This window comes from Myodes glareolus, chromosome 13, assembly GCF_982192425.1.
Source record: "Myodes glareolus chromosome 13, mMyoGla1.1, whole genome shotgun sequence".
In the NCBI taxonomy this organism is placed as follows: domain Eukaryota; kingdom Metazoa; phylum Chordata; class Mammalia; order Rodentia; family Cricetidae; genus Myodes; species Myodes glareolus.
The window spans coordinates 49,497,364-49,515,095 of NC_142038.1; the positions used below are offsets into that span (position 1 = coordinate 49,497,364).

At 41.3% G+C, this 17,732-nt stretch overlaps 1 protein-coding gene across 1 annotated transcript; it reads right to left on the reverse strand.

Annotated features, from left to right (window-relative positions):
- Positions 1-765: 765 nt before the first annotated feature.
- LOC148120007 (protocadherin gamma-A1-like) lies at positions 766-13,339 on the reverse strand. Its single transcript, XM_048419587.3, is given in 3 exon segments — positions 766-1,775; positions 4,706-6,349; positions 6,351-13,339. Coding segments are annotated over 3 exon segments (2,436 nt in total). The 5' UTR covers positions 7,128-13,339; the 3' UTR covers positions 766-1,760.
- Between the last annotated feature and the right edge of the window lie 4,393 nt (positions 13,340-17,732).

Sequence of the window (17,732 nt, forward strand, 5' to 3'; positions counted from 1 at the left end):
GCTTAAGCCAAGTGCTGTTGGCCTTGTTGCATGACACTAACTCCCAAACCTTTTCTTATCTATGCTCAGACAAAAAGGTCAACATTGGCTACATTTTCTTATAAGGTAAGTGTTCTGAATTTTTGTGCTTTGTTGCTTAGCATTTAACGCCAACACTTGATATTTAAATTGTTGATCATCAGACATCGTCAGACACTTAGCAGCACATGTGCCTGATACAAGGTTTGATTGACTCTTAGTTGGAAACCAGGTCTCAGAAACTTTTAGGTGGGGAAGATGAGGAAAGTAAAGACGATCTTATTAAAGAGTATCGATGCCGGATGTTGTGAGAAGCACTGACCCCTGGGGACATGCAGAGGAAGGGGATTCAACTTATGTTTGTGAGTCAAAATCGACCTTTCCAGAATGCTACTTCGTTTGAATCCTGACAGGTATAATGGATCAAGAACGAGGCTGGAGTACCAAAGAAACTCAGAACTAATGATCAGAGCTGGATACAGTCAGGAACATCATGGATGTGGAAGGTTTCCATATTGAAAAAAGCCCAGGCAGAAAGTGTACTTTACATTAAGAATCTGTCATTCAAAGTTGTTTGAGACTGTTAAGTCCTCTTTCCCTTTCTGTATTTAGTCTTCCCTGGATGATGCCATGGATGTCTTCTTACTCCTGTTTGGCTTACCGATGCAAACATATTTATGCATAATGCATTTATTTAAAATTACACTTTGAAATATTTCAAGCTTATAGACCACTACAGAAAGTAATATAACCAAACTCTGTGTACATAACAGTAGGCTTTATTTAATTTTAACACCTATTGTATTTAAATAAGATCAATGTTTAGACTTTTTATTTTGAACAATTTCAGAATTACAGAAAGGTTGCAAAAAAACAGTACAAATAAATCTCATATATAGTCAGTCCCTTGGTAGCTGAGGGGGCTTGGTTCTGTATCTCACGGTGCTGGAGTCCCTTGCATAAAATGATGTAGAATTTGCAAATGATCTGTGTACATTCTTCTGGGTAGTTGGTCATCTCACAATTATACATGCTGTCTAAGATAATGTTAATAATTGATGAACATGATTAGGAACTATGTTAAGTTTTCCAAATACTTTCAACTTGTGATGTAGATGTAGGTTCATGTTGTCGGACTTATATACTTTACATATAAAGTTCATTGTATTCTGTGCCTATATTACCCCAAAAGTTAACACTTTAATTTCATGCCCTCATGGGTTCCATGTAAGTTGCAGATATAATGTCCCTTTACTTTTTCTGGATTTCTTCAGTACCAAACCATAAAAATCAACTTGGCATTGATGAAGATTCATTATTTAGCCTATAGCTCTTCGTAATAATTTGTTAGTTGCTACAATGTCTTTTTTTAAAAAAAGATTTATTTATTAATTATGTATACAGTGTTCTGCATGCCTGTATGCCAGAAGAGGGCACTAGATCTCATTATAGGTACCTGGAAGGCACCACATGGTTGCTAGGAATTGAACTCATGACATCTAGAAGAATAGCTAGTGCTCTTAACCTCTGAGCCATCTCTCCAGCCCGCTACAATGTCTTTTTATAGCAAAATAAAATATTTTTCAGGCCTAGGATCCATATCTCACAAAGTTTCTGCAGTTGGTAGAATTGGAGCACTTCACCAGGCCTTGACATGTCATGACTCTGGACTTGAAGATGTAGCCAGTTCTACTATGAAACGTTCTCCCTTGTTGGGTGTGTTAGATTCCTTCTCCTTAGGTTCAGATTGTGCAGTTCTGATGGGAAGACGTGAGAATGACGTTATCTCCTTAGTGCCTTTTTGTGGGAGCCACATGGTGTCTTTGTCCCAGTATTGCTTTTGTTAACTTTAATCACTGTAACATTCTAGAAATTTTCTAGTTATTTGTAGTTTTCTCTATTGTAAGCTTACTACTTATTAGTTAATAATTAACTTGTCCAATCCCCTCCCCCCTTTTGCTTTCTTTCCATCTGTTATTCTTCCTTTCTCGATTTGTGGTTTCTTATGGATTCTTCATAGTAAGTTTTTTGAAACTAATGCATATGAGACTTCCAACTTTCTTTTCAAGATTGTCTGTTTGAAGGGGTCCCTTGAGATTCCATGTGAATTTTAGGGTGGAATATTTCATTTCTCCTCCCCCCAATTCTATTATTAGAGTTTTATGTGGATTTCAGTGAGTAGGTAGGTTATTGTAATTAATTCTGTACACTTCTATTTATTTTATTTTATTTTTATATTTTTAACTGTTGTTATACGTGTAGGGAGAAAGCCTGTGGAGGCCAGAAGAGGGCATCAGATCCACTGAAACTGAGGCCACAGGCAATTGAGACCCTCTTGAGCCTTTCTTTTTGTTTGATCTTTGCTTTCTTTGGAATTATACTAAAATCGGGTATTATTTTCAAAGTTGTGTTTTTAGGTGATGGGAGTTAATAATTTTCTACCCATTTGAATGCTTTCTTTTTTATAATCATGACCAATTATTTCCTACATTAATTTCTCAAAACAATACAACTCATGCTTGTTGCCGTAACCACGACTTTGGTTCTGTATTAACGGTCTACAATACCTGTTTTCTTTTGTGCATGTGTGCACATGAATATTTAACTTCAATATTTTAGTATAAATTTAAGAACCTATCTTGTCAGCAGAATATGGATTTTAAAAACCAACCAATTCATTAATCTGTCTTTAAATTTTAAGAGCTAAGAAAATGCAGAGATGAAATAATTTATTATTTGAATATAATTTTGTACTCAAGGAGAAAATAAAAATCCAGAAAACATACAGCAAGAATGAAATTCCCTTAAAAGTTGCCAGAGAAGAAACAGATTACTTAAAAATGACAATGTGATGACAGAAAATTTATCATTTGTAATAATCATAAGTTATAGGAAGACAACATATTTTGAAATTTTGGCTTATATATTTATTTTAAGTAGAAGAATTTCTTTAAAAATTGTTCTTACCTACTCTACTTTCTTATTGTTTTTCTCTCTTAAGGCCCCCCTTGACACAAGGTCTCGTGTAGCCCAGAATAGCTTCACACTGGATATGTGGCTAAGGATGCCCCCTCTTGCCTCAGTTTCTTAAGTACTAGGATTATAAGCATGTGTCACCACGCCTATCTTCTACTGGTTCTGAAATTTATCAATCATATAAAGTAGTGGTTCACATCAGCAGTCCCAGCCCTCAGAAAAGACAAGAAAATCACAAGTTAGAGGTCAGCCTGAGCTACACAACAAGTTTCAGTCCAACTGATGAGTACAGCGAGAGCCAATTTAAAAATACTGCTCAGATTCCAGGCAATAACTAGGTCTTCCATGAGCCGACTTACTGCTCACTGCATCTATGTCCCTCTCCCTTGTCTTCAGCTTGCAACAAAGCCCGAGCACAGGCATGGGCAGGGAAGATTTCACGCACCTGATGGTTTTCATTGCTTACACTGGTTTCAATCAATAAGCCAACCCTAGGCCACTTGTCAAGAATGAAGTAGTTTTGTTGATTTTACACTGTTGGCCTTCAATCGCTATTTAAATAGCTTTAGATCAATTCATGATTTCTTGGTCTACCTTTTGTCCATCTAGATATTTTTATTTTACTATTTTAATGCTTTACTATTTTATAGTTTATGTGTCTGTTCAATTTGATAGAACAGAGTAGATATAATAAGACTTTACCATGCCACAACACACTTCCTTTTTTTGATACAGGGCCTCACTATGTAACCCTTGTTGGCCTGTAATGCATTATGTACACCAGGATAGCCTCGAACTCACAGAGAACTGCCTGCCTCTGTCTCTTGAGTGCTGAGATTAAAGGCACATGCCACCACCTCAGAACTTCATAATACACTTCTTATGAAGTATTAATATAGATGAATATGAAATATGTCTTAATTTTGTCATTTTCACCACACACACACACACACATGAAAGAAGCTTTAAAACTGTTTTATAAGTTGCATGATAAAATTTCTGTCTATTTCATAAGTTATTTAAAGATTTAAGCACACATAAAATCTCTCAGTGAGAGGTTATAGAATTAAGATGTTTAGCAACCACATCAGATTGCATAGATTATTATCATTTTATATTAACACAAGTAAAATTATGACTTTTGATGATTCTCACTACTATCAGTTCTGAATAAGTGGATAGTCAACTCAGACAATAAAATGATTTAGCCAGATGTAAGTGATAAACAGAAGACAAATCTGTTTCTGATGCAGTTCTCTATCCCAAAGGCGACAGGCCTCACCATACACTCTTTATCCTCACCACCCAGAACATCCCTGGCATGCCTATGGAAATCTAAAAGGGTAGGTCACCTGCGTCGTTGCTATATGCCTGAGAAATCAGCATTCCAGTGGTCTGAGGCAGGAGGATTATAATTTAAAACCATGCTGGGCTACAAAGTGAGTTCAAATAAAACATTAAATTGAAAGTAAAAAAAAAAGTGGGTTCAAGGCCAGCCCAGGTATCTTATGGAGAACTTGTCTCAAAAGAGTAGCACTCACCTAGCATGAGCCCTTAGGTTTAATTTCCAGTGGCATGAAACAAAAATAAACACACCCAACCACTGCTGGAGTATAATGGAATATACCATTTATAGAAAACAGGAAAAGCAAATATGCACAGACATGAAATAGTTTCATTGATATAGCTATTAAGGTCATTACAAGTTTACCTGAGAAAGTATTTCCTCTTTATCTTCAAGCAGAGACTGGGGTGCCGACAGAAATTCCCCTTTCCCACAGCTCTCTTGGCTGATAAGCGTGTCTGCATAGTTGGGCTGTGGGAAGATCAGATGGCTCTTGCAAGAGTCAGCGGTGAGTGAGATCTCATGGGAATAGGTCTGTAGAAATGCCTGTACCCCGTCAACACCCACAAAGTTGGAGGTAGGAATGTCAGTCAATCCGTTTGCTGAAGTCTGGAGCAAGCGCGAGGAGTGCCAGTGTCGTAGCTTGAGCATCAGGAGCACGATGACAAAGGCTAGGAAGATGCAGGAGACTACAGCCACTGCCACCACCAGGTAGAGTGTGAGATCTGAATCCTGGGGATCGGCAGCTGTTCCAATGCTTCCCAGGTCAGCCAGGAGTTCAGGAATGCTGTCAGCCACTGCTATGGTAAATATGACTGTGGTGGACAGAGGGGGCTGGCCGTGGTCCTGCACAGACACCACCAGGCTCTGCTTCAGAGCATCTCTGTCCAGCAGGGCCCGGGCAGTGCGTACCTCGCCTGTGTGCAGCCCCACTGAGAAGAGCCCTGGCTCGCTGGCTTTGAGCAGGCGGTAGGACAGCCAAGCGTTCTGTCCTGAGTCTTTGTCCACTGCCACTACCTTGGTCACCAGGTAACCGGGCTCGGCAGATCGGGGTGCTAGCTCCACACCAGTGGACCCATCTGTGGGGAGGGCAGGGTACAGGATCTCTGGGGCATTGTCATTTTGATCTATCAAGAACAGGATCAGAGACACATTGCTGGTGAGTTGCGGGCTCCCACTATCCCGAGCCATCACTCTTAGCTGCAAATCCCGAAACTGCTCGTAGTCAAAGGACTGCAATGCATAGACAACGCCAGTGTCAGAGTTGATGGAGAAGTACGAAGACAAAGGCACTCCCTGAATAGTGTCTTCCACTAGGGAGTAAGTCACTAGTGCGTTCTCATTGTGGTCAGCATCCTGGGCCTTCACTGAGAAGATGGAAGCCCCTCTGGGGTTATTTTCAGGAATGTAGACAGAGTAGGAGTCCTGTTCAAAAACTGGAGGGTTGTCATTGATATCCGTCACTAGCAGTGAGATATGAGCTTGGGTAGATAGGGGTGGAGTTCCCTGATCCGTTGCTGTTATTGTGATGTTGTGCCCAGAGCTATGCTCTCTGTCCAGTGTTCTTTCTGTTACCAAGCGGTAATAATTGTCAACTAACTTCTCCAGTTTAAAGGGTAGGTTTCCAGGAATGGAACATGTGGCATGACCATTGTTACCAGCGTCTTGATCATGCACACTGATAAGAGCAACTATGGTCCCAGGAGGAAAGTTTTCTGGTACTTCGGTAGTGACAGAGGTGATTCCAACTTCTGGGGCATTATCGTTAACGTCCAAAACAGTGACTAGCACCTTAGCTCTAGCCATGAGTCCAGCACCATCCTGGGCTTGAATTTCCATTGGATAAACTTTGTATTCTTCAAAATCTAGTGGTTCTTTATTCCTTATTTCTCCTGTGTAAGAATCCAACTGAAACTTCCGGACCACACTGTGGTCTACATTGTGAAAGGAGTATGTTACTTGGCCATTAGCGCCCTCGTCCGGGTCAGTAGCATTCACCTTGAGCAGCGGGGGTACCTAGTGGGATGTTTTCTGGGACACTCACGTGGTACTCTGCCTGAGTGAATGATGGTGGGTTGTCGTTCACATCTACCACCTGAACGCGGATCTGCAGCGTCCCCGAGTGTGCTGGGGTACCCCCATCAGAGGCAGTGAGAACAAGGTAGTGGCTAGCATCCTTTTCTCTGTCTAGAGGGCTCTGGAGCACCATCTCTGGCTGTTGTGCTCCTTCAGGTCCCTGTTGCACATCCAGGAAGAAGTGAGGGTTGGCGCTTAGCTGGTAGCTCTGAAGTGAGTTTATACCCACATCAAGGTCTTGCCCAAGAGGCAGAGGGATCCTAGTACCCGGAGTCGTTATTTCACTCATTTTTAATTCCAGCTCTTCTAACTGGAATTGGGGGGTGTTGTCGTTAATATCATTTATCTCTACTTCGATAGGGAAAAGCTTCATTTCATCCTCCACGAGGATGTTAAAGCTCACGAGACAGGGCGCGCTCTGGGCGCACAGCTCCTCCCGGTCTATCCTGCCCGCGGTGACCAAGCTGCCGCTTCGCGGGTTCAGGGAGAAAAGCTGCGACCTACCTCTGGAGACGATGCGGATCCCCCGCTGCGCCAGCTCACCCGGCTGGAGCCCCAGGTCCTTGGCGATGCTGCCCACGAAGGAGCCTTTGTCTGTTTCTTCCGGCACCGAGTAGCGGATGTTTCCAGCCCTGGCTTCCAGTAGTAGCTCCAGAGAAAGGCACAGCAGCATCAGCCGGCTCCAACCGGTTAGCTTCTCTGGAATCGCCATTGCTCTCTGGCTTCCTACTTTTCTCTCAATTTGCTATCAAGGGTATTGTTTTCCTGCTTTTCCAGGATCTTCTTTATCTTAATAATGAAAATAATTATAACAGAGAGATGTCCAGAAATATGCTGGGCAGTTGCAGGCAGACATTTTCAGTCTGGCATGATGGAGAGTCTGAGAGTCAAACGTTTTGTTTTTTTTTTCCTCTTTTTTTTTTTTAAATTGGGCGGGTAGTATAGAGCATGTATCTCCCAGGTTGGTGAACAGCGGCGCCCAGAGTCCTAACAAGTTACTGCACTTCTTGCGAAGTAATCAGGTATCTTAAGTCCTGGTTTACTGCCAGGGAAATAGTAATTTTTTTTTTACAATAGTACGTATGTATGCAGTATGTATGTGCACATGTATGTATGTATTATATGTAAAGAAGAAGCAATGTTCATTTCCTTATAGCTATATTGTCAATTTGTATTGTGTTGAAGAACCGGTAGTCCAAATTATCTGTTTTCCCCATGTGCTACTGAAAAATTAAAATATCTCTCTCACTCCAAGAGGAGAAAATCAGTCTTCCATTTATTCTGTTATATAGCTTGACTACTTGATAATTTCTCAGGCCACAAAGAGAGGTTTGGAGGATGAAGAAAACATTAGAGAGGGAAAAGTCGACTTTCAGATTTCAGAGTAGAGTTTCAGAATCTGGACCACTCCATTTTCCTTCCACTTGGCTTTGAATATTTTCAGAACCCTGGGATTTTGAAGACCACGTTAAACCATATCCTCATTCTCCTTCTTTTCTGAAGCAGCTACATTAAGAAAGATTTAAAATTCCCCCAAAGGTAATAAATTTTGAATAGAATAAAATCAGGGTCTTGGAATCTCATTAAACATACTGCATGACTATATAATTTTTACTTCAAACTCAAAAGATAGAGAAGTTGTGATATTATTCTTTATAGATGAAAAAGCCACATTTTTATTTTCAGGGAGACTGTAGGGATAATAGTTGTCCTACAGTCATGTATTGTATTCTCCAAGAGAAGGAGGCTTTAGTCAACAGCAATATCTTTTAACTAGGGTGATGAGGATGTCACTTTCCTTTTATTCATTGTTTGGAGATGGTGTGGCAGCTACAGTGGTGAGGGAGCCCACCTCGGCTTATTTCAGGCTGGCTGGTGGTCCTTCGCAGCAGCCACGGAGCTCAGCATCTTGTCCTTTCACAACGAAGAGAATAATGGAACACTGGTGCAAGTCCAAGGTCAAAGTAGGCAAAGCAGGTATGTTATCCACTGAGTTTGAAGAGGAAAGCAGTTTCTGAGAAATGCCTTCTAAGGTCAGTAAGACATCCCTGCTCTGCTACTGGATCGTGGCGGAGAGAGCTCTTGGAAAGTTGGAGCCCTTTGGAGCTTGGAGTAGAGCTGGAATACTTAGAATGGTGAACAAAGCCGAAGATGCAGCCAACAAACTGACAATTGCGATGAATGAGTTGGATCTTAGCTTGAAGAAAAGCAGGAACGATCTGAGGATAAGGAGAAGTAACTTCCCAACTTCATGCCAGTTTCTATAGACTTGGTTTGTTACAGAAAAGAACATCCAGCTAACACTGCTCCTTCTGCTGAGAGCGCTCTGGTGGTAGGTTGTTCTGAGAACCAGTCTGCTTTATCCTGAGCATCGCCTTGGCCTTCAGATCAGCTCTAGTAAGGGCAAACTTTTGCTGACTTTCACATATTCTGAACTACTAAGGGATTACATTTTCAGTGAAAGATATGTTTGTTGGCTAAGTGAAATGCTGGCAGATATGGAAAGTTGCTTATTACTTTGTTCAAAAAACATAAAATGGGAAAATGGTTATTGTTTTCAAACCAATTTAAACAGAACACCCTGAAAATGCAATGGGAGAGAGGTGACGGCACAAGGAGAAATGATTCGGAACAGATGACAAAACAATTAGGAGAGGTGTGAAGATCCGAGAAGGGATAATTTAAAGTCCTTGGAATCATTAGACCGCCCACAGTAGCGGCTGAGAGGATAATGGGAATTATTCCTTCCAAAGTCAATGGTGCAGTCTAACGGTAAGAGTATTCCTCTGAGGTCACTGCTTTTGTTCCAGTTATGATGAAGACCATAGTAAATCATTTAAAACCACACGAATAAACCAGTATATATTTTATAAATTACAGATGCATACATATACATGTATTTCCAGTCATTTTATAATATTCTGAGTCCTGACCCACATATGACAGCATCATGACACTCCATGGTGCTCTGCTGAACTCTGAAATATTTGCGCTAGGAAGCGCATTTCAAGGTCAGAACAATCACAATTCTTTTGTTTGTTTTGTGGTGATTAATTCTACTAAAAAGGGAAATTATCAGTGCACTGACTAAAGTTCACTTATACATCTACATACAGAAATCATGACCGGGATTACAGTAATAAAGTGCTATTTTCTGTGAAACACTAGTATGAATTATTTGGATATTTAAATATACTAGGGATCTTTTCATTGGGGAGAAGTATTTTCCTGTAAATATATGTTAGTGTTATAATTTCTTAGGTATTGTACTTTATAAAGGCTGAGCTTTGGATGGAGGTGTAGCTTAGTTGGTAGTCTGCCTAGCATGCTCGAAGCCCCAGGTTCAATCCACAGCAATGCAGAAATCCAAGAGTGGCGTGCATGCCTGTAATCTTAGCAGAAAGTTTGAAGCCATCCTTGGCTTACACAGTGGGTTTGCACTCAGCCTGGGCTATAGAAGACTGTTTCAGATAAAAACAAAATAAAGATAAGGCAAAAAGGAAAAAGTTGGGTGCTTACATTAATATATGACTAATGAAACATAAATTTTCTTGTGCAATCACTATAACTTAAACAAATTTATTTCTTGGTTGCCTTAGGTAAAGAAAAAATTGTCTGCTTACATTATAAGTCCCATAGGTTTTGTTGATCTTCCATTGTTATCATTAAAATCTAAGACTTTGTAAATATTTAACTTATCCTTGATAAAGAAGGTTACTAACTACAATGTCTCAAATTAAGAGTGACTTACTTCTATCTGACAGGAATATGGTGTTGGCACTCTAGAGTCCGGCATTTCAGGAACACCTGAGACGGATGCTGGCAGCCAACCAGATACAGCCATGAAAGAGTCAGAAAATGAGGGAGGAAAGGAAGAAATTAAGGACAATTTCTGTTCTTGGATAACTATACAGTTTCTCAGACTCTCAATATATAGACCTCAAGGGTAGTAACTTAGCGATGCAATACATCTCTTTCATTGTTGCAAGGAAGGAACTCTTTAATAAAAAATAAAGACTTTTCAGAACATGTTAGGATATGTAAACTTCTTCCAAGAGGAATTGTGAACTAAACAGACAAAACAAGCACACATAAAAATAATCAGTTAAGTTGGGCAGTGGTGGTGCACACCTTTAATCCCAGCACTTGGGAGGCAGAGACAGGTGGATCTCTGTGAGTTCGAGACAATTTGGTCTACGGAGTGAGTTCCAGGTCAGTCAGAGCTACACAGAGAAACCCTGTGTTGAAAGGTCAAAAAAAGAAAAGAAAGAAAATCAGTAAGACAAGCAGGAGGAAGTTAAAAAGGCCTGATGCACTAAATGAGAACCCTCAGAGTCACATGTATACATTTGACTCCAATATAAAATCTAAGGCTTCATTGTTGGCACTCTGGGCAATGTCCCGGTGTAAGCTGTTTCTGAAATTAATATGAAGAAACTAAAGAATATAAAGAAACTAAAATCTGAGGATTTTACAATAGGAGAAGCCATGCATAGGTTGTGGTAACAGGTGAGTCTCCGTGAAGTTGGGAGCAACTCCAAAACCACGCTTCAGAGAACAGGTTAACAGATGTTCCTAGTGCTGGAGCTAGAATGTTACAGGTCCGAGATGATGGCCAGAATCCCTTTGAGAAGCCAGAGTACAGAACCTAAGACAAGGCTTCCAAAGTTGAAACTCCATCTGCCTGGCAGTGCTATGCTGCACACACGGGGGTCTGGCAGAGCTCCTGAGAACTCATGGCAGGGACCAGGTACAGTGTAGTGACTGTCCACCACATAGGCCATGGTATTCTGTTTCTGAGACACGCAGCAGTGTTGTACACACTTAGCTGTATGAGCCCCTAGTTTGAAGAACCACATTAGCTGGTCAGAAATATAGGACAGCTCTTGTGCTTGTAGTTAGTGTCCACTTTTGTCAGCGGGTAGACAGGCTCCATAGTGCACACTGTAGTGACTTACCTAGTTGAAGTTTTTGGCAAAGCATCCTCCTAGTATTTTTGTGATAGTCACCCACCATCACTGAGAGGCTAGGATGGCGCTGACCCAGTCAAACCCTGGCTATCATGCTGAGAATGAATTTAAAGGCAGTCTGCTGGGATACTGCTGCAACCTGCACTCGCTGACTGAAGGCAATAGCACTTTCTTGGTGCAAGGTCAGGAAGAACAACAAGAATTATGAAATACTGCAAGCTCTGCTCAGAAGTATTCAATGGCAGCTTCAGTGTTTCCAGTCCCTTGGGATAAGGCACAACAGTACATATCTGTAATCCAGTACTCAGGAGGCAGAGACAGAAGAAGGATTATAAACTTGAGGCCAGCTGTGCTACACAGCAAGACCCTGTCTCAAAGAAAAATAAGAGATAAGGATGTGGCTCAGTATGAAACACTTGCCTAGCATAGAAATGGTCCCAAGCTCAAACCTCAGCACGCAAAAAGAGAAAAGAGAAAAGAGCAGACTGCTTTTGTTTTCATAACATTTCACTTTGTAGTTCAGGCTGGCCTTAGACTTTCGACCTTGATGCTCAGCCTCAGGAATGCTGAAGTGACAGGCATGCACCATCACTTCCTGCAAGCAGAACATTTTTGTTGGTGAAAATGTTTGAGTAATGCTTGTGCTGGAGAAAAGGGATGTCTCATCCCTGTAAAGGCACTGATGGTAAGACTGTACTTTAGGGTCTGCTCCCATTTACGATTCCATCTGTCAGTAGGTGACAATTACATAGTAATTCTTGGAGGTGAACTGTCAGTGGGATCATCCCTTTTCACCTCTCCGTTTAAACACAGGTGTCAGTTCTGCTGTTTGGTTATTAATAGCAGTCCTTACCTGTGGATGCCTGATTGAGAGTGACCTACCGCTGCTCTGTAGTTCTTGACCTCCGTTTCGGCTGGGATTTTGAAAACGGGTTTTTAGACTACCTCCAATCTTCTATTCCATGCAGTTACTGCCTTTTTCTTTTTTTAAAATCAAAATCAAGCATTGCTGCAATCTGGGGGCAGTAGATCTATTCTGTCTGAGTTGTGAGATCGTGTGGGAACAACAGGAGAACTCTACCTTAAGGATGTCAGTGAAGATCACCCGGAATGCAATCTAGGCGAGGACGGGTTCTTCTGCGGGATGGTCCGGCTGCATCGCTGTGAGTCAACACCCCAGGCCTGACAATGGCTCTAGGCTCTGTTTTGTCTACAGCTGTCTTGCCGTGTAAACGTCACTGAGGAGTGGCAGTCCTTCTCCTCTGGTCCAGGGTTTCTTTAGTAACAGTTCCCAATATTTGCTGCTGTAGTGCTCTCCATTCATTTCTGGAGTCAGACGAGATGGTCACCGAATGTTACGGTGACACATTTGTAGAGTTATTCTCAGAGTCCGAATCTTTAAACGCTGCTATTAAAATGTTCTCCAGAATTTCCAAAAACGGTGTATATCGCATGCTGTTGTCATCCAGGATGGTTCTGTCTGTATGATTTTCGGTAGATTTAATTTTCAAATTCGAGTGGCTTACGTAATTTCTCTGGTGAATCTACTGCATTGATTCAGTCAGTCTCAGGTTAGTCTCTGCTGTCTTGGTTAGATGGAGTAGTTCTCGGCACTCACCCTTGGATTCCCCGCAGTTAAACACTCAAGTCTTCTTTTCGAATCACGCAGTGCAGTTGGTGCGTATTTCTCCTAGCGGAACAAAGACCGCAGGAAGGGAGGCGGCGCTTCCTGCGCTCTGTGCGCCTGCCCCGTGGACGACTTCCTATCCACGCAGCTGTTGAGACGTGAATTCACTCCCTGTAGTAGAAGTCACTCCCAGGAAGGAAAAGGCAGCGCCTCACTCGGAGTCATTAAACATCCTGACGATGAAGACTGCAAGCAGACAGCAGGAGAAAGGGCGACGAAAACCAAGAGGTTCAAAGAGAGCGCAGGGAGGCCGTGCATTTTTCGGATGTGTTTGTGAAAGCCCGCGGAGATCACTGGGTCAGAATGGCCACTGACTGGGCGACAGCGGCACCCAGAGGTTCAGCGTGGTAACCTATCGCAAATTGCTTTTGAAATTCCTCAGAAGCGGCCACCTTCCTTTACTTCCAGGACTTGTTTTAGAATACTAGCTACGTTAAGGTGGCCAGTATGGATTGTAGTTTTTGACAAAATATTGACAAAACTGTCTTTTCACAAAATTTAAGCGAAGTAATCTAATCTGTTACAGTTCGACATAAGAACCCTCATACAAATTTTCCTCGATATTATTTTTTCCGGTGCTGAGGATCAAAGCCAGGACCTTGCACTTGCCGAGGTCCTGCCCTTGGCAGTCGTTTTTGAAGATGATACACTGATGAAATATTTGCCTTTGAAAAAAAAAAGGGGGGTTCCCTACTTGCCAGGGACGGCGGGGCACACTTGTAATTCTAGCACTCAGGAGGTAGGAAACCCACCACAAGTTCGAAATTAGCCAGGTCTACACGGAGAGTTTCAAGCTAGCCAGGGTGACACAGAGACATTATCCGAATAAAAATGTTCTCTTTACTAGATAAATTATTCACTGTTAAAAGACATGTCACAAAATATAATTCCCAGAGTTGGGGAGATGGCTCAGTGATTGCTGGGCAAGCATAAGGCCCTTAGTCTAAACACTAGCAGGAATGTCGAAAGCTGATGACCACACTGGATCCTGTAACCTCAGCCCTGTGTGCTGGGCAGAGAGAGCAGATCACTGGGGTTTGTTGCCCCACAGCCTAGCTCCAGATTCTTTGACAGATCCTGACTCAGGGTGTAACAGAGATAGGATACGCTACAACTTCCTCTGGCTTCCACATGTATGTGCACAGGCAGGTGAGGGCTTCCAAACACACACACACACACACACACACACACACACACACACACGAAATAAAATAATAAATTCTTACTTTAAGTTCAAATACACAATTTTAGGTCTAACACATTGAAAATACTTAAAAAAATAACCTAGAATTGAATTAATTTAAAATTTTATCTTTGATGTCTATTCCAATGCTTCCAATATACATACACTTTAAAAAATTCCATAAATAATCTAAGCTCCTTCATCAATGTTATTGGTTACTCATACCCCTTTTCTAAAATATAGATGTCAACTGTTAATATACCCCGTTGTAGAGTATCCACCAGAGAAAACTGCTTAGACATGGGTTTAAGCCATAGAAAGTCTTTGTTAGCTGGAGCTGGCCAGGGACTGGGGGTTTGGGATTCCCAGAGTGTGGTGTTTTTTTGTTTTTGTTTTTGTTTTTTGCTGGCCTCAAACTCACAGAGATCCGCTTGCCTCTGCCTCACGAGTGCTGGGATTAAAGGCATGCGCCACCACCGTCCAGCCTCAGGATGAGCTTTTAAGCACAGAAACCACATTCTGGGTTGACATACTAAGATTAACAAGAACAGTTAGACAGCAGTTGAATTACAGAAACAAAAAAAAAGCAAGGTTAGAACATTTGGAGAGTTTCCCAGAACTATGGATGTTGTTAGATTAGGTTTTGGTTTTCATTTTGGCATGTGGTACTGTCTACATATTGAGTTTTATGGCCTGAATGATACTTCCATTATGGTGTCAGTTGTGCTAAGGTCTGGGGGCTACTAAGGTCTGAAGCCCTTTAAATACCCAAAGGGAAGATGATCCCATTCACACTGTGTGGGTTCTGATAAATATAAACCAATAATGAGAGACTTATTCTTTTAAAAAACAATTTTTAGGATTATAGGCTTGAAATTATAACCTTAGGGTAGTTTCTCAATCTTGGTGTTAGTTTGAGCTAGATAATTCTTTTTTTTGAAACAGGATTTCTCTGTGTAGCCCTGTAGACCAGGCTGACCTCAAACTCACAGAGATCCACATGATTCTGCCTCCCGAGTGTTGGGATTAAATGCATGTGTCTCCACCACCCAGTTAGCTAAATAATTCTCTATTATGTGAGTGCGTGGTGGAGGGGAGCTGTTTTGTGCCATGTCTAACATTATCTTCAGTCTCTTCTCACTACACGTCAGGAGATCCCGTTTTCACAACCATGACAACCGAAATGTCTGGACATTAATGAAGGTCACCTTCTTCCAACCACTTTCAGAAACATAGGTTTATTGTATTTACAAGCACAGTACTGTTAAGCCAAGGATAGGTAGAAGACCATGTTAGTCAAGTGAAATCAAAAGGCAGACTCTCCCTGAGTCCAATCCCAGGAACCACAACAAATGCAACTAAACAAGCAAGTTAGTGACTTACCTTGATATCCAACGTGATTGCACCTGGAACCCAGTAAACCCAGGCTGCTGGGAACTTTTCTGAGAGATTTTTTTGCATTAGATTATTTGAGGCCGGAAGGCTAAGTTTGGACAGTGCCTTCTGGTAGCAGCACAGATAAAGTGATGTGGAAGAGGGAAACTTCCTACCTGCTTGCCCTCACTCTTACTGGCAAGTTTGGCTTCTCTAGTGTGAGACAGACTTTGTGGTTACTCTAACCACATCCTGCAGTATGATCTAATAAAACCCCCTTTCACACACACACACACACACACACACACACACACACACACACACACACTCAGTTCTGTTCCTTTAGAGGATCCTAACCAATACAGTAAGTAAATAAGACTTTGGAAGAACTACTCCTTCAAGTCATGGACAAGGGAAGTTCTCCGCTGACTGCTGGAAGGTAACTGGGGACCACAGTCTGTGGAAGTTCATAAGCACAGGGAACAGAGCTGAAAGAATAGTAGGAAAGGCACAGATGCTTTAAAATCAGAAGAGAAAAACAATCTGTATTAGGTCATGGACAGAGGCATCTGTTCAGATCTTCAAGATCTGAACCGTCCAATCTGCAGTCCTCAGCCACGCAGGGCAACGGAGCACTTGCTATGTGGCTATGTAAACTGGGAAGTGTCCTAAGTGTAACACACACCCTGGAGTTTGAAGATTTAATTAAAAGTAAGAATGTAAAGCATGTCATTAAAATATTTTACATTGGTGACTTATGTTTACATTTTAGAAACACGGGTTTAATTATTTTCACTTGCTTATTTTTGTCATTTTATTGTAGTTATCAGATATTTAGTTAAGTAGTTTTTTATTTATTTACTTATTTATTTTTGTTTTCTTGAGGCAGGATTTCTCTGTAGCTTTGGAGCCTGTCCTGAAACTCACTCTGTAGATCGGGCTGGCCTCAAACTCACAGAGATCTGTCTGCCTTTGCCTCCTGAGTGCTGCCCGGCTGTGACTTTAAATGTGTAGAAGCTGGAAAGGAACTCAGTTACAGAGCACTTGCCTAGTGCTGCAATCTTATGAGCTCTATTAACATTACTAAAAATCTACTTAACTGCCGGGCGGTGGTGGCGCACGTCTTTAATCCCAGCACTCAGGAGGCAGAGGCAGGTGGATCCCAGTGACTTTGAGGTCAGCTTGGTCTACAAAGTGAGTTCCAGGACAAGCTAGGACTGTTACACAGAGAAACCCTGTCTCAAAAAACCAAAAAAAATTTAAAATCACATCTATGGCTCTCATCTGTAGCCATATCATATTTTTATTTATTTATTTTTATATATAAAAAGCATCCTGGTTGGTATAGAAATTGCTGTATGTTTTTAGTTATTTTTCTTTTTAAATTTAAAGTATATGATTATGTAATAATACATATGCTTTCTTTTGGGTGGAATGTTTGCTATTTACTCACTATGGCAGCTATTCTTTGGTTGTTAACTTGACTACATCTGGAATTACCCAAAACCCCAAAATAGAAGGCCACACCTGTGAGAGAGTTTCTTTGTTTAATTTGAAGTGGGAAGACCCACTCCTAATATGGACTTTTGAGGTGGGAAGACACATCTGCTGGCAACCTATATAAGTTCATGGAAGAAGGAAACTCTTGTTCTTTGACTGCTTGCTCTCTCCTGCCAGCAAGGCCATTCCTTCACTGGTATTAGTGCCTACTTCTGGGTTAAGCTGTATTGTGATGACCAGCCTCATGAACTGAACAACTACTGGATTCTTGGATCTTTTGTTCACAGACACACAATGTTGGATTAGCTGAACCACAGCCTGTAAGACATTCTAATAAATCCCCTTTATATATGTGGGAGAGTGATATTCATTCTATTACTTTTGTTACTCTAGAGAACCCCATCAAATACACCCACCCCTAAAAATCTTAATCACAAAATACAGCAGGCAGATGTTCTCTCATTGTTACAGATTTTTTTAAACTTCTAAAGTATAAGCATCCCTCTATAAAGAATTCTAAAGTTTTTTTTAAAAGTTTTAAAGGGATTTTTTTCAAATAGTATGGGATTAGCAGTTGCTTGTTATTCTCTTTCAATATAGAAA